The sequence below is a fragment of the Pocillopora damicornis genome, chromosome 14 (genome assembly GCF_964200805.1).
Source record: "Pocillopora damicornis chromosome 14, jaPocDami1.2, whole genome shotgun sequence".
NCBI lineage: Eukaryota > Metazoa > Cnidaria > Anthozoa > Scleractinia > Pocilloporidae > Pocillopora > Pocillopora damicornis.
The window spans coordinates 8,162,912-8,190,516 of record NC_142683.1 but is presented as its reverse complement, the minus strand read 5'-3'; the positions used below and the strand labels follow the sequence as shown (position 1 = coordinate 8,190,516).

The window sequence follows — 27,605 nt, the reverse complement described above, 5'->3', positions numbered from 1 at the left end:
GACAATTAAACCTTGTCTACCCCCAATTCAAATGGGAGTCCGAGAGGGTGGAGGGGGTCCTTCACAGTATCAACTATCCGCGTCTGGAATAAGATCCCCAGTGAGATGAGAAAGAAACAGAATCTTATAGGCTTCAAGAAATCCATGTTAGAACATTTACTGAATAATTTTTGTCAAGTATTTTTAAATTTTATATTTTATTAACCGACCTTATCTTTGCCCTGTTTTAATATACCAGATAGTTTAAATTTTAACTTTGATATCATAGTTGTATTTTAATAACTCCTTACACAGTAAATGCTTTTATGTAGTGTCATTAGTTTTTTAATTTGTACTATTTATAGGGCCAGGGGTTCTTCAGTATATTTCTGCCTTGTGTAGCCCTTGTTAAATAAAGTTGATTACTTTATTATTATTACATGTAAGTCAACTAAAATGAAAAAAATGTCAGTGAAGAAGCCGGTTTATCCAAAGTTTACACCAATCATTGTGTGGGAGCTACTGCCATCACTCTCAGCTTCAACGCCAGGATTTCAATAGGCCACTTTGTGGCCATTTCAGGACACCAAAGTGAGCAGTCTCGTGATTTACAACTCTCATCATTCGACCTTTTAACTCCACAAATGCAGCCAAATCTTTGGAGAGCCTTGCCTACTTCCATCAACATCCATAGCCAGAAATCAGAAGTTTCTCAGCAATTGATGTCGTTCCAGACCAAACAACGGATGACAAAATAGCTCTCTCAAATTGGTTTTTACCCTGAAATTCAGTCCATTTCAGAATGACATCAAAGGATGGTTTTCTACTTTCATCTCACAATTTCCTCATGATTGAACAATGGCACTAATTGTTTACACATACAAAAGCTCAGAAACAGCTTTTTTGGTGAATTTTAGGATACGTGATTACATTTACTTTGATTGTATTGATGAGTAAGGTCGTACCACAGGTTGTGCAATGGCTGGTTTTTACACAATTGTTTCTTTCATTGTCTGGTCAAGTAAGACTATACAAACATTTTTGGTTCAATAAAAGGGAACTCTTTCGATAATTGCCAGGAGCATCCACTATTTGTCATCCCTGAAATTGCAAAGGTGTTGCATAAAATGTAATATTTACATCTGAATGATAACTCTTAGATGCCAGCTTGCAACTCTGCTCAGACAGATACACTATACCAACTAAGACCATTCCTAGCAAGGTTAACAGCCAATTTGTCTCACTGTTATAACCCCAATAGCAGGCAGGCAGTGGAAGAAGCAAAGATCAAGTATAAAGGGGTACACTTCTCTCAAACTGTATATGCCACTGATATCCATCAAACGTCTAATGAAAAGGTGGAGTAGAGCTGATAGCTACTCCAGATACTAAGATAACTTTGACATTGACACAGGACATCATGATACCATTGTGGAGAAGGGTCTGTTTAACCTGTCGTTAGTCGCCTCTGGCTGGGAATCAGGGGAAAGTGGTAAAATGACCAAATAACTCAAAAAAAACTTTTCATTAAAGTGATGCTAAACTGTGGAGCTCACTTTCTTTAAACATTTGATTATGCTGATCTTTACTTTCATTTAAAACCAAAATTAACTATCGCGACTGCACATTGATATTTTGGTTATTTTTATTAATTTTTTTATATTTTACCTTCTTTGCTTGTATTGCATGCCATTAAAATTGACTTTAAATAAAATGGTTGAGTTGTGAGATACAGTCTTCTCACTGTGGTGTAGTGTTTTATACGACACAGCTAAATTAGAGTAGATATTGTAGATTAGATTATCACTTAATGCATTTTAATACTTTTGATGTACTTCTTAAGATATAGTTATTTAGATTTTACTTGTTTCCATTTTTTCCTTTAAATACAGCCTTAATGTCTTATTTTAGGCCACTTCCACTCAGTTATGAATATGCCTCCAGCTGGAACTGAGAAATCTTTCCACAGCAACCTGGCGACAAATGGCAAAAGAAAGGCTACTTATTACACAATGGTCGTGCCACCATGTGGAAGCTAAGCCAAGGACATAAACAATGTAAGCTTCAAAATCACATGGAAATGACTTTTCTAGAATATCAGGCATTGTTATCGCCATGCTAAAGCCTGAATCTAAGACTAATTGAGGATGAGTTACTGCAGAAGTGCTTACATGGCAAGAAACAGGATCAAAACAGATCTCTGAATGGGATGGTGTGGCTGAGAAATTCAAAAGAAATTAACATTGGAAGTGATACATTTCAATATTGGCACAGTTGCTGTTGTTAAGCTTTTCCAAGCCCTAGATATCCTCTTCGCAAATATACTGAAGAGGGTTACAGACTTCAAGATCTGCTTAGTGCAGATGTAGTGCAACATAAAAGCAAGTACCAAGAGGAGATGAAAAATGATCAGAGGCCACAGAAGTTAGTTCATGGTAGTTCATGCAGCAAGGTTGCTTTATGGACAATGTTTCTTTGTTTAATCAACCTGATATTACAGATGAACAGTTCTTTGAAGTTGATAGCAACTTGGAGCATATGCTTTACTTCACCCTTGAATGGTCTCCCAAACATTTCAGAAAATGGGCAAAAGTAGTCTCCTAGCGCACAGAGCAGCTATTTCAGAAGTATCACCAAGAACTAAAGTGAAAATAGAGGGGTGAGATGTAAAGCATGTTGAGCTGAAGTATCACCAAAAACCAAATAAGTGAAAATAGAGGGGTAAGAAGTAAGGCATGTTGAGCTGAGGCAACATTCGGAGAACAGCTTATGTCAGTGCAAAGCAAGTGAAGATGATTCAAAGTTAGATTGCATATGAACTGATAGTTTCCTCAATAACCAAGGGAGGGAAGTATGACAATATTACAAACAAAAGAGGTGATGCAAAACCTAGAGAAATCAAAAAAAGGCATTTGAAAGCTCAAGACTTCAGAAACACACAAGCTGACAGAACCCAACTAAAGTGGTAAATTTGACAGCTGAAAGGTAAAACAATTCCTTATTTACCACCAACCTCGTTTTTCCAAGTTCAAGTTTAAGAGTTTAAGAATTCAGATATCACTTCTTATGTTATTGTAAAGACTTTACTCTTGTCAACAATTGACCAAGTATTCACATACTTAATTAAACTGTTAATTATACAGTACATGTAAAGAAGCACTAGAATTTGCAGAGATCAGCAATTGCAAGAAAGAGTTCTGGATTCATTCTCAGACCATGTTAACCCGGCGTAAAACCTCTCCAAGAAAGTTCAAACTGTTTGTTTTGGTAAGAGTAGCTGAAATCCAGGAAACAATGGACTCTGAAGCGTGTAAATATATCAGATCTGATCATAATCCTCATAAGGAACTCAGCTAGAAAAGTTGAAGACCTGGTATGAAGGTCCTCCATTCCTGAAATGCCTAGAAGAAGAATCACCCAAGTTTAAAGAGAATCCTAATGGATGTGGTGAAGAATTGTCAGAGGAAATGAAGCTGCTCAACAACTTCAAAGCTGTGAACACCCTAAAACAAGTAGATTGCTCAGCTACATCAACGAATCAAAAGGTAACCCTATTTTGGAATATTTGATGAAATCTTGTTTGACGTTCGCCAAGGCAAGGAAAACTTTGGCCAACGTTCTACGATTCACCAACAGCACAAGATTGAAAGTAAAAAAGAGACACCATTTTACAGAAGAATTGAGAGAATCTAAACTGTGGTTATTCAAGTGGAGTTATTAGACAATCAATTTATATACTGTAGACGAGAAGCTGATTCCAGCATCAGATGAACAAGGTGTGTTATGTGCACATGGGAGACTAGAGAACATCGGATCGTTACCAGATGAGATGCATAATCCCATTATCCTTCCAAGGTCATCAATTAATACTCTTGAAACACCTTTACTAAAAGCAAGCACATTGCAGTTACAAAAGTGTCATCTATGAATCAAGCAAGCGTTTCTGGATCGTGGGTGTGCAAAATATGGCCAAACAAGCAACTGGTAAATGTCTGACCTGCAAGAAGTTGCAAAGTCAAATGATGAGTCAGATTCTGAGACTTAACATTGCAGCAGGTCTCCCAGTGTTCAGCAACACAGCAATTGACATGTTTGGACCCTTGCAAATAAGAATCAACAGAAAAACACTGAAGGAAGCACACGAAATCATATTTACATGCAAGAGTAGTCCACCTAGAGCTTGTAACAGACAGCTCATATACGGCTTTTCAGAGATGTGCCTCACTCAGAGGATATCCCAGTAACTGTTGGTTGGATTGAGGTACAAACTTTGTTGACATACAAAGTTATTTGAACAAAACTTTGCAAGGCTGGGACATCCCCAAACTTCAAAATGTCTTAGAAGAATTTTCATGCTCTTTCCACTGGGAGTGGAAAATACCACAAGCTAGCCATCAAAACAGAGTGATAGAAAGTCTCATCAAATCAGGAAGACAAGTCTTAGATGCTTCATCAAAGAATCAAACCTTTACATAGGAACAGGGAAGAATGTATCTGGCAGAAATGACCTATTTGATCAATGGATGTCCTCTCTGTCCTAGCTCTGTCTAGATCCAGGAAAATCTGTCTGTCACGACAAATGACCTGTCAATTGAACACCGCTTTCAGCCTCCTTTGCTGGAGCCAGAACAGAGTGTTAGCCCAGGACAACTAAAGAGAAGCACTAAGAAAGGAGTACAAGAGTTCTGGAGTTGTTGGATGAAATATTTTGCCCCAAATTTACTACTAAGGAATAAATGGTACAAGAAACGCAAAAACCTTTAAGAACAAGACTTGATGTTGAGATGGAATCCACCCCAAGGAGAACATGGAAGATGGGCTTAGTAATTCAGTAATTCGGAATTCAGTAATTTATTTATGCAAGGACTGCGACTAATCCCGATAGGATTCAGAAACATGGAAATGTGCTCTTTGGTGTGTAACCGGGTTGATTGTGTAATCAATGCGAACATTACCAGGAGAAGAGCAGACCAGAATTCTTGACTTTTTGTCAACATAAAGTGCAAACTTTAAACTCTTCTGTTTCCTGTGCTGACACCTGGTCTTCTAATTCTTTACCTTCGACCATGATTTAGAATCAACAGTTAAACAACTTTTATATTGCCATACAAAATATATAATAATAGTCATAATAGAATAAGTAAAGACTATGGTTTAGTAAAGATATCTCTATAACTTGATTTAAAATATTATTGTGGCTATTCTTTGTAACCTTACAGGTAGTGACTTATCATTGTCCTGATGTAGCTGTTTAGGGTTTCAAATAAGTTCTTATGATTTCATTGCTCAATCATTTGTCATATTTTTGAAGATGTCACCAATTTTGATTAGGACTTCTATAATGGAGTAGTTAGTGCCCTTGCAGATTATAGGCTTCCCATGAAATTGACAGCAAGGATTGCGAGGATTGTTTCCTTGAGTTGTAATTACTTTTCTCAACAGATAAATGGACAAATCAAGAAACCAAACCCTCACCATCAACTAGTTAGGATGCATACAGATACATACTTAATTACTTGTTACTTTATTTATGATCAGTTTTCTTTTTTCTGAACGGTTACAAGATGAGAGTGATAAAGGAACCTTACTGTCAATGATGCAATAGCTGGTATCTCTTAATTGGCCTTGGAGATATATTCCAACATCTAAGAACTGTTTATTGCAGGAGACAGTGAATTGACTGTAGATGACATCAAGGGTTTTCTACAATTCAAGGCAAGAAACCAAACCCTCACAATCAACATATTAGAAAGCCTACAGAAACATACTCAATTCCTTGTTTCTTTGTATATGATCAGTTTCTTTTCAGAATGGTAACAAGATGAAAGTACTAAAGGAAACTCACTGTCCATGAAGCAATAGCTGGTATGTCTCGATTGGTCTTGGAGACGTTCCCCAACATCAAAGAACTGTTTGTTGCAGGAGACAGTGAATTGACTATAGATGACATCAAGGGTTTTCTACAGTTCCCAGCAAATTCCAAAGAATATTTGCTTAGGTTCTCTCTTGGATACGTTCCTAGTCGAGGTGGAGTCCTTCTTAGTCTTTGCCACAAGTTCATCATGCCTACCTGAGATTGGGCTAGGTATCATCAACATAGAGTTCAACAATATCAAATTTATCTTCTCATCCACATTAATTTCACGTAACATTACAGAGGTCCTTCCCAGACCAAGGTAAATTTACTACTTCACTCAAGGCTGTATGGGAATCAATGCAGAAGCCTTTTCTAGCCTTGTTTAATTTCAATAGGTATTGCTTTAACATGGATTCCAGCTTTTTGAGGTATAATATAGTTTGTCATCATGCATTTTATATTTCACTGTAACACAACTAGTCTTTTCCCTAACATTGCTGTTTAGGGTTTCAATTAAATTCTAATGATTTCATTGCTCATTCATTTATTAGTTTTCCTAAGACATCACCAATCTAAATTACAACTTCAATAGAGAAGTAGTTAGTGTCCCTATAGACTGTTGGCTTCCCATAAAATTGACAGTGAGCATTGCTAGGATTGTTTCTTTGAGTTTTACTTTCTTTTTAGAAAAGATTAAAGAACAAATCAAGAACCACATTCTCAAACTAATTAACAATGAGTTGGAGTCCTAGCAAGTCTTTGCCACAAGTTCAACATGTGTACCCTAGTTTTAGCCCAGTGTCATCAAGATAAAGTCTAACAATACAGAACCTATCCTTGTCATCCTCAAGTTCATTTTGTACAGTCCATCCCAGACAAAGGTAAATTTGGAATAGCCTTTTCTAGCCTTGTTTAGTTTCCATAGGTATTGCTTTATGGTGGTGGATTCAAGCCTTCCATATAATAATTCAGTTTGTTTTGTTTTTATGTTTTTATTCTCATTTTTTTTTTATTTCAATTTTTAATTAATGTAATATGCACTGTAATGCTATATTCAATGTATGTACATCTTGTAATTTTTTTGAGGGCTTATTTTACATCCCATATTTCTTTATGTACTTTGTTATACTTCTACTATTTTAAAAGGTTCCCACTCAATTTAGGCTCGATGCTGAACTTTTTGCTCTTAAAATTGCTTGACATTGTATATTTTGTATATGTATATTTTTGTATACTTAAATTGTTCTCTGCAGGCTCCCATTCAATTGAGCTAGCCTGGATAAGTGCTGCTATTAATAAGTATAAAAACTAAATTTTCACTTTCAAACTGTAAACATTATAAACATGTAATTGGATTCATAGAATCAGCTTTGTTAAAATGTTAAAACTTTTGTTGAACTTGTTTTCTTGTCATTATTAATTATGCTATATATATTTATAAATCCATGTTGTAATGGAGACCTCAACGAGGTCAGTTGGAACCACACTATGAAGAGGTTTAACTGCTCTCCATGCAGGCATTCAAATGCAATGTTTTCACTTCACAGCACTGGGAATGCCTGTAATGTATGTGTTCAACCAACAACAAAAATGAAGAGCAAGTATAGCTTATTTATCAGCTATGAATCAGGAAAGAAGTTTGGAATAACTGATTAACTTAATAAACAACCCTTTGCCTCAAAGGAATTCCCAGCTCTTAATGTATTTAAAGAAAAACAATTTGACTTCATGTTTGGTCTATGGTGGGCAGAGAATTCGACAGAAAAAAGAACAGTCATGTTTCTTTTTTTAAAGTTTCACCACCTTTAACAGTTACAACTGAGACTACCCCTTGTGGTTCCTAACACACAAAAATTACAATGGTACAGGTAAGAGTAAGTCTTTTTCAGAAATATGGCTAATCAGGGCAGTGTTTGACTCCATTTTCCAGAGCATGAGTTGACTTAAAATATTCTGGAATGAGCAGCCTCAATATTCATATTGATTTACACATCTTTGTTACTGCTGTGTCTATAGACAGTGGATTGTTAATCTAACTTCCCTAATGTTACAAACTATGTGTTTTTACATCATTTGAATTTTCTTTATGCATTTTTTTCTTTTGGTAAATGCCATTACCAATCAGATCCTGTAGCAGCCCAGTTACTTTTAAGAAATATCTCTAAGCATTTCTTTTTAGGAAAGAGCTCAGTACTAGTTTAAAACAGTTGACATAAAGTAAAGCACTTTTTGAATATTTACATAGTTTTAAAAGCTATATAAATTTCTCTTATTACAATTATAAAATATTCTGGATAAATTCAACTGCAACTTTTAAATGTTAATCCATTTTAATTCTGGCTATCTGTGGTCAGACACTTCTTATAATAAAAACAGTTTCAAAGCTCTAATTTAAATTGTAATTTGCTAAAAGATAGGCTATTATTTTAACCTTCCTTGTTCCTTATTATGTTAAACACAGAACACAGGATGAGAAGTTGATGAATATTCACACGTGATAATTATTACATGCTGCACACCCAAGTAGACACATTTGAAACAAGTCGTTTCCATGGGTCATGGAAATGATCTTAAAATCAGTGTTGAATAAACCATTGACCAATTTTAAGAATCACGATTTTATCATCTCTGTATATTTTTCATGGCCCATAATGGTGAGTTTCAAGGAAAATTAATGTTTTGTTTAGAACTGATTTCTGACACTTTTGCATAATGTCAAATTACCATCACATTGTTGTAAATAGAGCAGCAAGGAGGTTAACGTTTGCTTTACCTGTAATGACATCTGTAACAACCGGTAGTAGAGCAAGATTGTCTAGTACCTTACATTGAATGTTTACAATATGAATTTGGTATTGTAGGAAGTGCTCAAGACATTAATGAAGGAGTACGAGTCAGACCCTGTGAAATACAAGCAGTATATTAAAGAGGAGAAATTACACATCCCTATTGGACCTAACCATTCAAACAGTTGGAAATCCACAAGGGAAATGGCTAAGAGCAAGTTACTGAGCTGAAAGGAATGTTCAGAGGGCCCATTAAAATCAACAAAAATCTTTTGAAATAGCATGGAAGTGGTGAAAAACTGCTTGAGCTTGATGGAAAAATTGAGGCTAAGCTCAAAGAACTAGATCAAGCCAGTGCAGAATACGAGTCATTTCTGTAATGCAAAGGATTATAGAAACATTTGAAGCCAACTGAAAAGGCCTTTGAGAGGGTAAATGTATGCATTAAAAACATTGAAATCATGATGGACAAAAGAGTAAAGGAACTGTTTTCAGAGCTCTGTTGTGATTATGCACCCTTGCTAGAATTTGAGTCTACAAGCACAGGAAAAAAAATGTGTACCAGCATGGAAACTGCATTTTGATTGCATGGGTTTAGAAGATGTTCCAAATTGTCCAGTCAGTCATAAGTCACTCGAGTTGATCTGTGATATGTGACTGAAAAAGCGAATAGTTTGAATAAACCCTTGAGTGGTAATGTTTGTTGTCTAGTCTCTCCTTTTACATAATATCTTATAGTAGCAGCAATACTCCAATATCACGCACCGCCATCTTGGATCGAGGGCCGCACCAAAACGAGGCTGGACGGGCATCCTGGACGACATGCTTGTTTAGCCAATATGGCTGAAGGTGGATTTTCTGCTGCGTGGTCGAAATCTCTCCGCAATGTTCCGTTTTCTGACGCCTCTTTTATTGAGACATGGCTTGAGACCGATGGAGAAGTCCCGAAGAAGGTGGTAACTCGTGGTTATAGTAACTTCTGCGAAGGGTATATCTTCAATGTCAAAGGTAAAAGTTTCATTTCAGTCTCAAATTTAACTGCAACACTGGTGTGATTTCACGCTATGCATGCTTCTTTAAGCATCTTAGATGGTGCTTTTTTTTCGTTTATTGCACGATTCGCCATTCGAAATCTCTTGTGCAAAATCTATAGTGTATTAAACTTCCATATTCGCACTTTGCTTTCACTAAAAACTCAGGATACAGAAGTAATTCTTAGAGCTCTAAGCTACAAATCACAGAGAAAAAATGAAGAGCCATGGAGGTTACAGGTAAGCATATTTATAATACTTAAGTTTTGTCTCAGCTCGAACTTTGCTTGATGTAATTTTCATACGAGTTAATTCTTAAAACATACACACACACATTCACAGCAGATATTTATCCATTTAATTTTTTTTAGGTTGAGATATCAAGGACTCCCGAAGTTAAAATAATCAGTACCTCCTGTAACTGTGAAGCAGGTGCAGGGCTCTGTAACCATGCAATAGGGCTGGTTTACCTCCTTGAGCATTATAGAAAATTGGGCTTAAAAAGTGTACCTCCTGCCACGTCAAAAACAAGTCTACCACAAACATGGCACGTTCCTCAAAGGACAGCAGGAATCAATCCCCGCGAGGTGCAAGAGGTGCTGGTGCAGCAAGTGAAACCACCGAGCAATGATGCAACACAAAAAAAGAAAATACGCAGGTTAGATGGAGTAGGTCCACTCTGTATAATCCGATTCCGGACAATTTTGGTTTACCCAAAATCATTGATTCTATGAGAGACATATTCAAACAATATGAAGACATGCAAGTAAACAGTATTGTTCCAGAAACTGACAGTTTGGACTATGTGAATAGTAAACTAGGGAGAGTAGCTCATGGCTCAGTTATATCATACCAACAACGTCAGAACACAACCAATGATCCAAAAATTCACATTTATGTTGAGGGGCCACAGGAGCCACCGCCTTTTGGTGTACCATTGCTTAAAAGCAATTATACATTTGTGCCTACTTTGGCAGAACTTAACTTTGCTGAAGGGCTTAGTGTCTCACAAGCACAATCCTGTTTATATGAGGAAGAAACAAGGGAGCAGTCTGACACTCAGAAGTGGCATGATCTGAGGGCACAGAGGCTATCTTTGAGTAAATTTAAAGTTGTTTGTGCCCGAAGGGCTGACTTTGAATCACTGGCAGCAAGGCAACTAAAGAAGACTGTGCAAACTGCAGCCCTGAGGCATGGTATTAATACAGAAGAAGAGGCAGCGTCTGCATATGCTGATGTTTTCCCTGCCGGGATTGTGATCAACCCATCATGTCCACATCTGGCTGCCTCTCCAGATCGAAGGGTCCATGATCCCTCTGAAAACAATCCGTGGGGGCTGCTGGAAATCAAGTGCCCTATTACGGATTCAATCTCGCAGCTGAAATATCTGAAATGTGTAAATGGGGTTTATAAACTTCGAAAAACACATAGCTATTACTACCAGATCATGGGACAGATGATGTTGACAGGTTGTGAATGGGTAGATTTTTATGTTTATTGTAAATCTGACTTTCATTTAGAAAGAGTGAGGTTTGATGCAGAATTTTGTTCAGAGATGAAGATGAAATTAGACAAATTTTATTTTGAATACCTCCTCCCTGAACTGTTAAAAAAGTGGGGGCATAGCCTGCTTTGTGAAGCATAGTTAAAAAAATCTGTATGACTAAGCCTAATGTTTTGATATGTGCTTGAAATGGGATGTACGCTGCAGCAGCAGAGACAAATAATTTATGAAAGGATTTAGGATTTTTAGACGGGAACTAACTGAGTCTTAAATCGAAAAACTTCCCGAACATATATATCAAAAGTGCACACGTGCGTTTGACAGCTCGCTTTAGTCACGACTCGACACTCACCTGAAAAAGCGTCCCTTCATCTCGCTTTATCGCGGCAATCCACTTCGATCTCTATGAAGAATTTTTAGGAAAGTTGAAAAACGACAAATTCTGACCACTTTCGTTTCGTTTGTCGTTCGTACAGTAATTTACACAGCAATGATTGTGAGCCATATTTGCGAGTTATTTCCACTCAAACTCCATGTAACACAACCCTCCAAATGACCGCATGCCCGTCGAGCCTCGTTTTGGTGCGGCACTCGATCCAAGATGGCGGTGCGTGATATCGGAGTATGACAGCAAAGAAACACCACAAGCATTGCACTCCATGATGTTTCACCAAGTTTCCCCACACATTGTTCAGAATTAAGTCAAGTGGAGAGATTGCAGAGAATTAGAAGTTGTGGAGAGAGATAAAACAATCATTGTACCATTTTGCAATTGGAGAAGGAAAGCCTTGAGTATCAGCTTGCAATGATGAAGCACGGAAACATGGAGATGCCCCCACACGAAAACAATTTTGTTACCTTTTGAAACCAGATACTTGTTTTGTTTGTACATTAATTTGTTGATTGATGGACACGTGAAATTTAACTACAATAATTGCATGTACATAAGACTTTGATCAGTCCTTTTTTGAAGCGAAGACTAAGTTGTGCTAGTAGGTTTTACGATATGAGGTCAATTTTGTTCTAGCAGGACAAATTAATTAAATGAATCAATTGAAAAATCAATACAAGTTTCGAAGTTTATGACAATGATAAAGCATGCTTAACAGCCAGTTTCCCAAGAATGTTTTGGACAAATGTTGTCAAAAAGTAATCAATTTTGCCTTGATTTGACAAACATTTTTAATGAAAAAAGACAGCAATTTAGCCAATTTTTATAGGAAAATGATAAATATATGCATTGCTTACTCAAGATGTTTACTAATTGGCAGCTTTCTTGTGGGGTCCAATACAATGTTCTATGTAGAGCATAACAGATGGCTATAATCATCTTCTGCAAAAAATCTGTTGTAGTTGTTTTCACAGAAGTGTGAGCATCTTTAAAAACTTTTCCGTCATTTGCAGAGTTTGCAAGCCACAGTATGCAGCAATCAGTAGAGAGACATCAAAAAGCTACCACAGAAAGGAAATATGGTACAGTTGATTCCTGTTTTTTTTACAAATGATAGCAAGTTGTACAACTCGTTGGGACTTGCTACGAAAGAAATACAGAAGACGCTTTGCTATTTGTTTGACCACAACAGATATCTTGATTTGCTCTTTTAACAACAATCTACTTGAGAAATGCACCAATGGCAAAGCTTGGAACAAAGTGACCACTGCCCACTTTTTAGCAACATTAATCCAAGAACACCTTGTAGATTTTGAATGTTTTTTAAGATACATTTTCAATTTTATGGCAAGTAAACAGCCCAACAGGTGAGTTCAAATATACATGTATTTGGCAAGATTTCTAGCATAATTTGTGATATTTTGCATGTTTTTGTGAATTTCACAGGATTTACCTTAAGTTCATGGCTGCCTGACCACATGAAAACATCAGAAACCCTGTATCAGTAGCTTTCTTCAAAAGTAATAACTAGTCAGAAATGAAATTTGTCTTATTACTCAAATAACCCTACCCTATATTAATTAGCAATGAATAACGACTTTGATGCATTTCATTTTGGAAAGTATCCAAATAATTTATTAAATGAATCATGGCTGATAAATATTTGTGACCCTCCACGGGAAAACGGACACTAACGCTTTTCCGTAAAACGGTCTCGAAAAACGGTTGTAAACGGATAGTAAACGGTTAACTCGAGCGTTTAAACGGATGCCATAACCGCTTAAACGGATGGCAAAAAATTTAAACGGTTGACCAAAGTCCAAAAACGGATAGCTTAGGCCTTCAAACGGTTGACCAAAAATAAAAACGGATAGCACGAAACGTTAAACGGTTGACCAAAGTTCAAAAACGGATGGCTCACACTGTTAAACGGTTGACCAAAAATAAAAACGGTCAGCCCGAAACGTTAAACAGTTGACCAAAGTCCAAAAACGGATAGCTTAAACCGAGAAACGGTTGACCAAAATCGACAAACGATGAGCTTAAAATTAATGTTTAACGGCTGTGGTTGAGCCGGCGAGATCTTCTGCGGAAAAACTTTCAGAGTGACAACGGATAATTATCCTTTAAAGCGAAAATATTGAGCATGATAATTTGAAAAGTAATAACTAGCATATACTTGCGCATTTTATTTCTGGGTTAATTACTGCCGCTTTCGTGTGACATTCATGAAATAAGCGCAATTTACTGAGAATAGTTTCACTGCCGAATATCCTGAACGGCTACCGCGAGAAACTCATAATCTTCTCCTTTGTTTATTCTTATTAGTACTGAAAATGAACTCCATTTCTTCCTGTTCGGAAGTTTCGCGAAACAAATTTCCATATGTAATGCCGCCACCTTGTCTGAAGCCGAGACCTTTCAAGGTCAAATAACGCAATGAAGTTCCATTGCAAATAAAAGGTCGAATCGGTGTCACGCACCAAGCGGGGCCGTTAAAATGATTGTCAATAAAACCAAGAATGATGAATCAAGATGATATAAACAGAAAGAGAGTAGCCGATTTAACTTGTTTGTCAAAGGATGCGACGGAAACTCGCTTACTATGATCACGCAAAAGATAAAACCAAAATAAGATACGGTCTTTCTGTGTTTCAAGAACCGGCGAGTATCGAGCGAACGTAAGATTGATACTTCGAACTGCCTATTACAGAATGTTAGGCAAACAGTCCAAAGCTTTCCGTGGAACTTTAAACGGATAGCTTTTTTTTTTAAACGGGTAAGCAAACCGTTTTAATGTTTTTGCTAGAGCGTCGAACGGATGCAAATTTTTTTAAACGGATGCAAATTTTTTTAAACGGATGAGCAAACCGCTTAAACGTTTTGGCAAAAGCGTTAAACGGATGCAAATTTTTTTAAACGGATGAGCAAACCGCTTAAACGTTTTAGCTAAAGCGTTAAACGGATGCAAATTTTTTTAAACGGATAAGCAAACCGTTTAAACGCTTTCATGAACCGTTTAAACGGATATAAACGGATAGTAAACGGTTTTGCAGCTTAAACGGAAAAGCGTTAGTGTCCGTTTTCCAGTGGAGGGTCACATTTGGTACCCCCCTCGAAAATAATAGCAAAATCACGTTTACTTATTTACCTTCAATGCTGCTTCTTTTAGAGTGCTTTCATGATTAACTGATGATACATGTAGCTATCCACGACTTATTGAATGACAGCCACGTGAAGAAATGATGGTGAAGGTCCACTTTGCAGAATGACACAACTATCAGCTCTGCAGCCAAGCAGCAATCCCTTTGATTATATACCATCATAGAATCAGTTGGTTTACCCATAGAGAAAAGAGCACTTTCAAAGTAATCCAGAATTTCTGTAAAGGAAACACAAAACATGCTGGGATATTGTTGTCACATTGTCCATGGAGATTATCAAGTTATGGTGTGAAAAAGATTTACTGGTACAAGGTTGAGGCCATTTATCTCATAAAAGAGATAAAAATCAAACTGGTTAAGAAGTGTTTTTCTAAGGAAACATTCAACCTCTTCACATCCCTACCCCTTGATTAATGTGCCAAATCTGATTTTGGAAAAATCCCATTAACACATTCATGTGAAGAAATCACAGCATATACAACCAGTTCCATTAAAGTATAGAGAAAATATTTCATTCCAAGATCTTTTTGACAAGTTCTCCTTAAACTTCAGCCATCTGGCATCTTACATGTGTTTTGTATTGGCATTAACCCTAAATACTAAAAATTACGCATTGCAAACACATCCAGTACCAGCAAGGTACTGTATAGAGAAAATCTTTCATTCCAAGGACATTTTTTTTTTTGCAAAATCTCCTTAAATTTTAGTCACCTGAAACTTGGCAACAAAGTTTTCTAGGTCTCATAATTACTTAATTAAGGGCACAAAAAGGAATACCTGTGAAGCACTCTCCCCTTGCTCCCCATTGCCTATTGTCAGTTCTCCAATGAATAAAATTTTAACATGGTCATCTGCACCTCCTAGCTGATTTCCTCTGGCTTGTTTAACATCCTTCCCTGTATGCCTCTGCCTGCTGTTCATTCTGACTGGTTTTTCAAGACTTATGTTGTTGAGCAACCCATGGAGGATATCCTTGATGCTTCCCTTGATCTCAGGCTGAGTAACCTGAAGGGCTGGATCTATTACACAAACTTCTCTTCCATCATCCACACAATCTGATTTTGTTCCTTTCCATTATTTGATACATTGCTCACCCAAACATTGCAGCATGCATCTGCGTGTTCTGCTACTGTCATAACAGGAAAGGAGAGAAAGCAATAGATCATTGTTGCCAGGGATGATCTCAATTGTTGATCTCAACTCAACCACCACTTCAACCTGGCTGATCTTGTTGTCACCTTCTTAAAAAACCGGTAACTCGGAGAAAGAAAGTCACTTTACTGTCAATAAAAAAAATTGGAATGGTTGTACAATTTTCCAATGTCTTCTCTGCATTTGTACAACGCCTCTGTTGTGCCAGGTAAATTCATCACCCTCCTCTGGTCATGGAAGAGCAGAACAAAGTCTAAACTTTCATGGATCCTTTTTGTGATAAGCGTGTATTTTTAGAGCTTCATTGAGAATCACATCATGTTATGGACACAAGCCAGAAGACTCATTTTTATTAAATTGATTATTGATTAGTTTATTAATTTCAGAATGATCCTAGATACAAACATAGTTACAGTGTTTATCTGTTTGTCTCTATTTCTACTGGTTTTCTAATCAGACCTTCCAGTACCACCATGCGCATACAAAAGGGGAGTTTAGCATCCTTGTGATCGGTTCTTTGTAGGTTTTTGAGTTGTCTTGGTTTATGATTGATTGATTTTGAGATTGCGAGATTGATTGTGATTTTGATTTTTGATTGCGGTTCATGGTCAATTGCTTTCAAGAATAAAGTTTCATGCAAACAGTCAACTTTCATTTGTTCTTCTTTAACCTCAATCCGTAAAATAGCCCCCAAACACTTTGTTAACCGCATCTTGGAGTGGCACCCCTAGGAGTCTTAGGAATTAGATTTGTTTTAGTCGTTGTAAGCACTACACATCAGCAGTGGCAGTTGACTTTTAATTCAGAGGTAACATTTTTCCTTGGCATCACTTAAGGTTCAAGGTTCAAGCTTCTGAACAAGTAAGTAAAATATCACTCCACTATTCTTTTAATGTGTGCAACTGTTAGAGTAACTCACTACAAACAGCAGAAACAAAAAAAATCAGTATTGATGACATGTTATTTCTTAACTGAATAAATACATTCTGATTGATGATGTCCCTTTAAATCACAAATTGTCACAAAGAACCCAAGAATCAAAAGGAGCTGCTTCTACAGAGAACTTTTACATCAAAGGCAATCTCATCATGATTCACTAACTCTACAACTCCTTTCATCTAGCCCCTTTTTTCTCACATAATTATATACATTTCACATAACATCCTTGTTGGCTATGTTGGCACCCACCTTCTGCATTTGTTATGCAAGATCTCATTGTTCAGTACTGTTACCATTTCAGTTAGACTGTTGTTATTGTGATCTTTGACATATTGATGTTTTAAAGATTTACTCTGAGGCTCAATACCATTGTTGGTGATGATATTGACCATAAACCTGTCTTGTCTGAATGCCCAAATTCATTGTTAACTGGCAAAGATCACGTATTGGTATATCTGATTACTATGTTACGCCAATTAATTGAAGCACTTCCTTTAACCTTGTATAAAAAATTAAAAATGAAATAGTTTAAAGTTCCCTGTTTAAGAAATATATGCACTGTAATAATGTTTTAAACCAGAAACAATGGTCAGAACTGAGGAATTAGGAGTTATGACTTTTCTCTCCCTTCCCTTTTCTTAGTTGATGCATTTTATTTTTAAGTTCTTCAATAAACCAGTGACGTCAAACCATGTGACTATAAGCAGTGCTAAGCCATGTAAACAGAGTGAAATAATCATTACCTTTGCTTCTACCAGACATGCTTTATCAAACAGTTCCTGAGCTTTGGATTTGCCATCCAGAGACTATTGTCCTGTAGGGAAGCCACACTTTTCTGAAATTAATCCTTTGATGTTGATTTGGCAACAGCACAAAGCAAAGTCAAAACCCCCATTTTCATTCTACCTCTGCCACCTCTCTCATCAGTGATGCTGAAAGAGAAAGTCACAGACCTGTGGGGTCCATTTGTAGTACACTGGATTTGTGAAAGCATACAAGGGTGCAACTCATTTAGACTTGTGTTAGTTGTTTTGTGTATTTATAAGAAGTGCAAAAATAATGTATCTATTATTGCAAATCTACAGCACCACACAGGTGCATTGATCAACCAACCTCCAAATGACTGATTTTGTTTTCTCAAGAAAGTACATTTTCAAATCTTTTTTATTACTTCCCTACCTGTGAATGTTTGCTTGATTGTAATTATTTCCTCTTGGCAAAAGTCTGTCAAAAAATATCAGGGCTTCCTAATAGCACTATAATCATGGAAGATTGCTAACAGTTCTCATATTGCAGATGTTGTTTCACTTTAACTGATGAAAGAGCCCACCCCTATACAGTTGATTGGTTTTATCAGCCAGAAAGAATAGCAGCAAGTTAAATCTTAAGGTCTTGTAAATGGCATCAAGAAGTGTAATCTCATTTCCAAATTTATTAGAGAGCTACTTCTGCCATTTTGTTTGATGTGCAAACAACAGTTTCAGCTTTTGTTGTTTCATTGTTCCTCCTTGAACAGTAGAACTTGTTGTTGATGATGATAGAGCACATGGTCTAAAATAAAACTTGAGGATGCTCCTAATTTTGAGGCTGTGTTTTCTTTTTCAGGTTTTCCTGATCAACTTTGGACCACATCTTCATTGGTGCCTGGGATATGTGGGTCTGTCGGCTAGAAGTGCCTATTTGTTAATAGTGGTGGTGAAGTTTGGCCTGCAAATATATCCCTTTTGACAAACTGCTTATGGTGTCTTTTCATCTGTTGTATTCTGTCAATAAGCTGTTTGTCAATAGGCTGGAGAACACCACCAAGATAAATGTTTGATACAAGAGAGATTTACTTCAAGAATATGATCTTTGTGTTCCTCTTGATTTGGCAAGTGATTGTAAATTTGACATTCAAAGTCTGGTTTCTCTCCACTGTTGATGTGGACCTTTAATTTTAATGGGTCCCTCACGAGTTGCTCAGTGTCATCCCTCATCTACACAGTAAAAAAAGTTAATAGATCAATTAGTTTACAACCTAACTGAAAAGAGAAATGCTCGGTTTTTTACAATTACAGTTAACCAGAAGGAAAATGTAAGAAAAATTGTCCTGACTGTAAGACCAAAATATCTGCATTATGAAGTTGAGCAGATTTTTTTCTTTTAGCACAATTTGAATAGCATTTTGTGCTCATTAGTGAGTGTTTTGGTACGTCTCTTAAAAGTTAAGTTATTTGAATAACAGGATATGTGTCGAGTAATTGAGTCTTCGTCCTTCAAGTCTATGAACACCTCTGCATGGGCAGTTAATTCTTCTGCTTAATGGACACAGCAGAAGATGGCGTATCTGTATTGGATCCATTCATTCTTAGCAATTAGATCTGCTTTAATTTCTAGTGTTGATTGGCTCTTTAACAGAAAACCTAACGCAAGTGCTCAAATCAAGGTTAGCCCAGTTTTGCTTATAGTTTTTCTGAAACAGAGCTACAGTTAAGCAAGCCATGAAGAAGGCTCATTGTGAGAACAATACATATGTTTGGAAGCCAAACTAACAACAACTTAATCATGAGTTTCAAGTCCTTGATAAGTTGGATGATGTTTTGAACACCTTCAAAAGTAGTTCCTTGGAGAAAGAAAAATGTGGCCTGGAAGAAGTAGTCCATGGGCCAGACAATCTCAGATGTACCATTCAGATGGACCAGCTGGGGATGATATAAATTTGAAGCTTGGTTGGGGGTGATCACAAAAAGTTATGACAGCAAACCAGAAAGAGTAGCTGTCTTGTATGTTTTAGAAGCTGAAATATCACCAAAATTCGTTTTGCATGAAAACAAGGCTTGTGTTTAAAAGTCAATTTAAAATATTTAGCTAGACCAAAAATAATTTCAAACCTACATTCATAAAATGACCACAAATGCATTAAAAATTTCAAATTTCAAAGACCACCCTCTGCCTTAGAGAAACCACCCAGTCTCAAGAAATAAAAGCATCATGGCCTCCACAACCTTGCAAGCTGACTGAAAATGCCATGACCATTCCTGATGATCTCAAAGAATTTTTTTCACTCTACTGACTGGTAGCACCAGATTTCCAGAACTACAGTCTTGTTCTGAAAAGGTTTCACGCCTTATAACCTCATTTGGTCAGGACTTGGTATTTGGTGCAAGTGGGGGGCAACAAAGTCCCCCAAAGCAAGTTCTACTTTCATATGCCATAAAACTACAACTACACCAGATACCTATCTGCATATCTGCATGAAATGTCACATTTACCTGAAGAAAACCCAGACACCCTTGAATACCCTAAATCTGGAGGATTTTCTTTTCAGATGAGTGAAGACAACCCTTTCAGAAGAATGCCTGTCAATCAGACGTGTGAGGAAACTGTCTACAAGGACACCCAAACATCAGGAGGAACCAAAGGTTTCAGTCTAAGGCCTAATGCATTCAGCAAATTTCACTTGGTTGCTGAATATCAGAGCACCTTTCTCAGGCAACTCAAAGATATGTTGCATATCAGCAGGTCTTCCTCCCAACACAAAGATTTACAGCCCACAAGAATCACAAGGGATGAAAGCAATGTGAAGTCCATAACATCAGTTCTTCAAAACACTTGGCTCAACCCTTTCAACCCAGATCTTCAAGACCTCGTCTGCCTCTCAACAGCAAAAGTTACAACTCCTGATGTGGAGCATGACTTGCTACAAGCTAAAGATATTGGAGAAATGGCCTACAAAGCATTCTGTGAGAAACGACTTCAGTCTAATCCTCCTAAAGTCAAGTTCCACAATACAATAACTACAGCTATGCTGAAGACCTTCACTCACCTAAACAAGAAGACATCAGTTAAAGCTGGTCAGAACCAAGTGGTAATCCTCAGGGCCGACAGAAGGTTGTTTGCTCAAATGATTGTCATCACAGAAAGCAGATACTTACAAATGAGAGAAGTGTTATCCCATCCTCTCGGACCTCTCCTGTAGTCATTGGCTACCCCAGATGGCTTGATGCACAAGACAAACAAAGCGTCCATGGCAAAAGAACTCCAGAAAGACGTCAAGCTGGAGATTCCATTCCCCAACCCTCTGCATTTACAATTGGTGGGATGGCTCTTGTCCAGTGTCTGAAAGGTGATCAGAAGACATTTGCTGCTGTTGCTGAAACTGTGCTTCGCAAAGTTCTTAATGAAGGTGGAACCAGTGACAGGATCGATGTCATGTTTGATGATTACAGAGAGGAATCCGTAAAAAACGCTGAACAGGAGAACAGAGGTGAAGGATCAGGAAGTGAATACTGCAATATTCAAGCTGATCACAAGATTAAACAGTGGGGAAAATTCCGGTGTAACTCAAAGAACAAACAGGCATTCATAGTTTTTTGTTACCAGCACATGGAAGAAAGACAAGTACATGGAGAAGCTGTAAGGAAAGACACTGGTTGTCATGTGTGGTTACACATGTTACCAATTATTACCTGGAGTAATGCAGCCTATCAGTGAGCTTGAATTGACTCAAGAGGAGGCTGATACCCAAATCCTCTTGCACGCAGTCCATGCTGCTTGATTGAAGTTTGCTTCAGTCGTCATAGTATCTGAAGACACTGATGTTCTAGTACTTCTTTTGACCTTCAAGAGTTTTTTTCCTTCCTCGATGTTTATTAAATGTGGTTCACAGACTAGAGTCAAGTACATTGAGGTCTCCAGAGTAGTTGAAAGTATTGGAGCAAGTGTATGCAGATCACTGCTGGGCTTTCATACATTCTCTGGCTGTGATAGGGTCAGTGCTTTTGCAGGACGTGGAAAGGTAGCAGGGCATTGAATTGTGACACTAAGTGCATAATTTCAAGAAATGTTCCAGCAACTCAGTATGGAGTGGTATCTGTCCAATAACCCATACCATAGCCTTCAGAAGTTTACATGCACCATGTATTGCAGTACCCCAGGGACAAGTGACATCAATGAGCTGTGATACAGACTGTTCTGTTTGAAGAGAGATGTTGAATCCAATCAGCTGCCACCCTGCAACAATACGCTTCGAAAGCACTCGCTACGAGCTAACTACCAGGCTGCTGTCTGGAGACGAAGTTTGCAAAGATGCCCAGAACTCCCATCACTGGTGGGATCCGGCTGGTGCACTGAGGATGGCAAGCTGGTTGTAGACTGGATGGGTGAACAGCTAGCTCTGCTGGTAGCTCTGGAACTGCTATCCTACCAGTGCAGTTGGTCCTGCAAACTTCCCGTGTGTTCATGTATTGTCAATGGCCTGGGATGTACTGACATGTTCCGCCCTCAAGATTGCACAAAAAGGCCTGATGATGAGGATGATGATGATGTTGTCCCTGTTGATGGTGATGACAATGAAGGTGAAGATAGCAATAGGTAAGAGTCTCTTAAACCTTAGTAAACAGGACTTACCTTTTTATACCTTACACCCTTTCTTAAATAAAAGTGTGTTAATTCTATTTGATCTGCTAGTATCAAATTCTTTGCATTTGAAGCAATGTACTCTATTAAATGCATACAATGGCTGTTTGTTATTGTCCTGGCAAATGCTAGGTGCTCTCAGCATAACGCAGCTGTTATGTTTGTTCAAAATTTAACATTACTCATTTGCCTTTCAGTGAAGATGACACTTGAACAGATGCAAAACGGGTAAGTCTCCAATTGTTTCTGGTACCAGAATGGCTAAAGAAGGGAGCTATTTTACTAAAGATAAGAGATCAAGATAGTTCTTTGGGACTTGTTAACTGGATAATTAATCCAAATGCATGCTGAACTGATCTGCAGAAGAATGAATTTATTTACAACTTAAATTGTTCAACTATGATTTTTACAGTTTGGAAACTGGAGAATCTTTTTTCAGTGAGCTAACTTAATGGCCATTTTCATTGCCATGGCAACAAAAATGTAATCTTTCACAGGTGCCATTCTTTCTCAATTGAACCTAGCTTTCTATTTAATGTCTCTTGTACTAAATGACATAAAAAAGGAATTGTACCATGAATATACCCCAGAATTTGAGGCTGTGAAGCAAATACATAGCAATAAGGCAGTTTTGAATGATGTCATTTGATCACATGATTACAGCATGTAAGCTACTCATAGAGGCTTGTTATCATACCTTAAAATAAACTTCAGTAATTGCAGATTTGAAAAATATATGATAGCACTGGTCCCTCAACATGGTACAAAAAAAACCCTATTTTGGGGGGTCTTGGCCCATGGACTAAAGGTACTGCTTTAGTAATGAAAAGACTAAAGGTCATAAAGCTAACTGATAAGAGCTCTGATGATGAAAAGAAAATGTTTTAAGCAGAGAGGAGGGTGGAGAGGAAAGCAGTTCAGAATAAGCACTGCCAGCAGCAACAAGCCAGTTCTTCTTAAAGACCATCCAGTTTCCTGTCAAGCACTTTAATCCCTCCAGGTTCTTCCAGTTCATTGGCAGATTATTGCTCAGTGTGTAGAGATTTCAGCAAGTTCCATATTTTAAGTCCCTGTTTTCAGATGAGTGCAATATTCATCTCTTTTTCTATTTGGATTTTTAACAACATCTTTACTGGCTTTTTGCTTTAAATATATGGCATTTACCATACACGCCATTTGTCTCCAGGATCTCTACTATATAGCAGCTGTTTGGATTATTCAAGTTAGAGCAGGATGGTATGATGGCAGCCAAGAACTGTTGCCATAATTTTGTACTTGAAGTCTTGCCCAAGAGCAAAGGGAACTGGATTTGTCAGCCAATAAGCCACACCTGTGTATAGGCTGCACCCCAAACTTTTGATTAATTAATCAATGAATTGCAGTTAGAAAAAGGGTAGTTGTCGTAAAGAAACCCATTAACAAAGAAAAATTGCAACAGTTTTTTAAAGCTGGCTTAGATTAAAATGAACAAGAAGCTACAGTTTGCCATGTTTTTTCTCATGTTTGTAATGAGTAACAGAGTAACAAGAAACAGGTAACAGCACTACATGATTCTGTGACTGTTTGGAACCTCTCAGAGCAATCTCTCCAAGTGATAATCAAAACACCTTGAGATTTACCTTAGTTCTTTCAATCGTTTCTAACCTTTAACATGAAAATTTTCACTTGACAATTTTTTTGAGAGTTATTCTAGGTGTCATTGAACAAAATTTACTTTGAGTTTAAGTGCAAATTGAACACTATTTTAAGTAATTTCAATTTTTTGTGATCCAATGTTAAAAACGAGCTGTGGGAACAGTTTGAGGTCATTGGCTTTTGATTTAACCATCAAGACACTGCACTATCCCTGAGATAAAAGCAAAATCAAAAAACAAATCTTGCCTTACTCTTTTGTTAAAAGGTATGCAGCAAGCAAGCTGAGAATTTCTGCCAGAGATCAGTGACATTTGTCACTTTTGCAAATGGTACTAAGTGTTAACCATTGGTCTTTCTCGCCCTTAAATCACATGTCAACAAAAATTTCTCGGCTAGCACGGCTTCAATGTGTTTGATCCCAGTTAGTGCAAGGCTTCATCTTACAAATATCCGGCCAGACTACTGGATGTACATCAGCATAGACAGTTCTCTCCATAATTTCCTGTAAGCCTTACATTAATTTCTTACGAGTGTTGCTTTGAGAAATTAATGAAGAAAAAATAGAGTGAACCAGTTTACACTCCCAAAACATTTGCAGTACCATGTTTTTGGGTTGTTTTCAGTATTTTCTAATTAGTCACACTGTTACTAACCAAGGGTCAAGGGTCAGACCATTATTAGTCAGTCACAAGTCACACAAGCTCATTTTTCTTTGTTGCTGAAGATCATTCGCAGTGTGACAACTCCAATTTAAAAAAAATTAATCAAATCCATATACCATCACGTTATCAAACAGAAGTTTCTGGTGTGTGTGCTAATTCTGAGAATCATGATAGGTTTCTTAGTTTGTTTACTGTATTGATTGAATCAAGTTTCAGGCACACGACTGAGTGCGTGACTGGGGGAAATCATTTGCTTGAGGTTTGTAGTTCTCTCAAAAACAGAGTTGAAAACAAAATTATTTCTCACTTTTGGTTTTGTTTACCATCCCCTGAAAATCACTCTGGCCATCCAATAGAATATACTTTTACACAAATGTTTGGCCATTATTGGCTATCTGTTATGGTGATTTATGAATATCTTAGATATGTTGGGTTGTTTACACAATTGTTGCAATTTGTCTGGCACCAGGTTGGATTTTGTGCTTAAACATGCTACAAACATCATCAAAAGTAACCTCTCCACATGAAAAAAGTAACTGAAGTGTCTGCTTTAAATCCTTCCTACTCATTTGTGGCCAAATGTTTCTACTTTGTTTTTTTTCCGATTAGGAAGTTGATAGTTATAAACACCAATACAAGCTTTGGTTTTTACTGCAAGGATAAGAGTACATTGACTGTGTAATGATTACTCTTGCTATAGGTTCAGTTAACATGGTTACACACTAGGTTACACCCTAGAATGCTGTGTCCACTCGCATGTTAGCTTTTGTATTTGAAGGTAAACATGCTTTGCATGTTTGCCTGCCCATGCTTCATTGTCTAACGGCACACGCTTTATTGTTTGTAGTGTTTCAAGTTTTGCTTACCTACAACGAGGCTTTTTGTTCCCTAAATCTCCATTCCTACCCCTCCTCACCTTTAATCCAAGTAGACTCTTAAAACCACAGCTACTATTTTCATTTCCCTGCCTACTTGACAAGTTATTGACAGCCCTGCAAAGGGTAATGCCCCAATCACCAATTGGACTCAAACCCAGCACAAATGCCAGCTGTGATGAGTTAACAGCTGCGTAAAAATAACAATATACTTAAGTAAAAATATCAATTAAAAGTAGAATATATCTATTAAGTTGCCATTCTCCAAAATTTAAATGCATGCTACACACGTGTCACTGAGGTGGCTCTGAAAAACCTTGGGTCCGGCTGCATATAACACTGTCTTTCCTATCACATCGACAATCTGCCAGGTCCGCTATTCAGGTCTGTCAGCTGTTTCGTTCGATCGTTGAATTTCTCGGTAACAGAACTTTAAAAGATCTCGTGCACTTTTTCTCCTCTAAACTAAACTATGGTGTTGATTTCCAAACACATTCAAGGTTGGAAGGACGCGAAAAGATAGCGGAATACCGTGGAATCCTGGTCGGCTCAAATATTCCGCCATCTTTGATCGAGTCGGTCAGTCCAGGTCGCACTAAAGTAACATCGACCAGAAGGAGGTCACGGCTTTGGGTGTTGCGTTACGAAAACTTTCGGGCGGCACGAAGTTATCGGAAGTTGAAACATTAAAAATCAACTGTGAATTGAATGAACTGTCTCGATGTGATGACGAAAACTGCTGCGTTGTCAAAAAATGGCGGTAAATTTCGATTGTACGATTTCTACGAATTATGGCTACGTCTATGATTTTGAGAACGTTTAAAGAGTTATTCGAAGCCACAAATTACAAACGATAACGAAGTGTACTTTGTTCAAAGCTCCAAAGGAGTTCGGGTGGAAAGGTTGGCTGCAGTCCTAATATTTGGATGTAGTGAAAATAAAGCAGTTCAGAGTCGGTGAAAGGAGATTAAATTGTAATTAAATTCTTCTAATGGGAAGTCAGACTAGCAAAGAAAGGAAAGTTTGTTTTTTCAAAAAATGAATGACCAAATCAACATTCGCAAAATAAAATCTACCTAGGGGGTAATTTGTCACATTACTATTAATTTTATGGCTAAATTTTTTCCTCTCAGACTTCAGGTCACCCAAAGGTTTATTGCTTCAACACATTTTTCTATGAAAAACTATCCAAACATGAAACAAAGTGGATAGCTAGGTGGACCAATAAGGTACATGTCCTTATTAATTTATAACATTTGTAAATTTAGAACAAACTTTAAAATTCAATGTCCATAATTTTTTAATTATCATAACTTTGTAATTTGACCACATATTTATCCCTAGATCGATATATTTGACAACGCTGTTGTTTTAATCCCAGTGCATCTCCCTGGACATTGGGCACTTGGGGTATTCTACCAAAGATGTCTATTCACTAATAAATTTTTTGTGAAATACTTTATATTTAAACGTTTCTTATATTGCATCATTTCACTTTTCAAATACATTTGACATTGGACATAAGAAAGAAAAACAATCTAAAAGTTCAATTAATTTCTTTTTTCAGGTCGTGGATGTCATTCGAAAAGTGATATCATGTTGGGATTCTTTAAAACAGTGTGCTCCTCCCACCAAGTTCTTTGAGAACATTAGGTAATTTTACAAGAGCAATTGCTGCTAATTGTTCTGTGATGGGTTTTACACCAGAAAAGCAGTTTCAGCTAATTGCAGTTGGAAATAAACTTGAGATAAACCCAAACAATTTCCAATCTTCAGTGTGTAATATGCAGTCAAGGATAGTTTGTCATTGCAGAAATACTAAAAAATTTTAAGTACAGAATATCACCCTTTCTCTCCCAAGATTGGAAAGTTAATTCTCTGAACCAAAACCATACATTTCCTGTGTTGACTAGTCCTGGGAAATTTGGAGTCATACCAAGCCCATCTTATTGATAATTTTCTTCAATCTCGTTACCTGTCTGCTTTGAAAGTTTATGAATAATTTACGTACCGATCACTCCTGGGAGTCAAAAACCTAAAGATTTGCCTCCAAATTATATGATGCAATTGATTTGTTAACATTGAAGAAATGTAAAATGGTTTCCATGTTTACATAGCCGGATGTAAACACGCGGGAGGTTGGGAGAACACGAGATAAGCGTAGGAAACCTCTTTTGCTAGGGCTTGACAAAAAAACGACTAACTGCAGCCAACGTTTAGCCCAGGTCGGCAA

At 37.3% G+C, this 27,605-nt stretch overlaps 2 protein-coding genes, 2 long non-coding RNA genes and 1 pseudogene across 6 annotated transcripts; 2 read left to right on the top strand and 3 right to left on the bottom strand.

Moving 5' to 3' along the window:
* Positions 1-8,147: 8,147 nt before the first annotated feature.
* LOC149034289 (uncharacterized) lies at positions 8,148-11,711 on the bottom strand. Its single transcript, XR_016182716.1, has 3 exons — positions 11,510-11,711; positions 10,066-10,252; positions 8,148-9,616 (listed from the first exon to the last, which is right to left on the bottom strand). It is a non-coding gene; the product is annotated as an uncharacterized LOC149034289 (long non-coding RNA).
* Positions 11,712-14,729: 3,018 nt separating this feature from the next.
* On the bottom strand, positions 14,730-15,771 carry LOC149034288 (uncharacterized). The gene is made up of 2 exons (XR_016182708.1): positions 15,490-15,771; positions 14,730-14,930 (listed from the first exon to the last, which is right to left on the bottom strand). It is a non-coding gene; the product is annotated as an uncharacterized LOC149034288 (long non-coding RNA).
* Positions 15,772-16,210: 439 nt separating this feature from the next.
* LOC149034285 (uncharacterized) lies at positions 16,211-25,966 on the bottom strand. 3 transcript variants are annotated; one of them, XM_089193014.1, is made up of 4 exons: positions 25,663-25,962; positions 25,414-25,562; positions 17,983-18,779; positions 16,211-17,735 (listed from the first exon to the last, which is right to left on the bottom strand). In XM_089193014.1, exons 1-3 carry the CDS (start codon positions 25,703-25,705, stop codon positions 18,585-18,587), a joined length of 387 nt encoding a protein of 128 aa, XP_089049140.1. In that variant the 5' UTR covers positions 25,706-25,962; the 3' UTR covers positions 16,211-17,735; positions 17,983-18,584. The 3 variants fall into 3 exon arrangements, 2 of the variants coding, with proteins under 2 accessions (XP_089049140.1, XP_089049141.1); XM_089193015.1 differs by having other exon boundaries at positions 25,364-25,562; positions 25,663-25,959; XR_016182705.1 differs by lacking the exon at positions 25,414-25,562 and having other exon boundaries at positions 25,663-25,966.
* Positions 20,633-21,413, top strand: LOC149034287 (uncharacterized). Its single transcript, XM_089193021.1, has one exon. It carries the CDS (start codon positions 20,884-20,886, stop codon positions 21,274-21,276), a length of 393 nt encoding a protein of 130 aa, XP_089049147.1. The 5' UTR covers positions 20,633-20,883; the 3' UTR covers positions 21,277-21,413.
* On the top strand, positions 21,644-22,413 carry LOC149034286 (uncharacterized; annotated as a pseudogene).
* Positions 25,967-27,605: the final 1,639 nt, after the last annotated feature.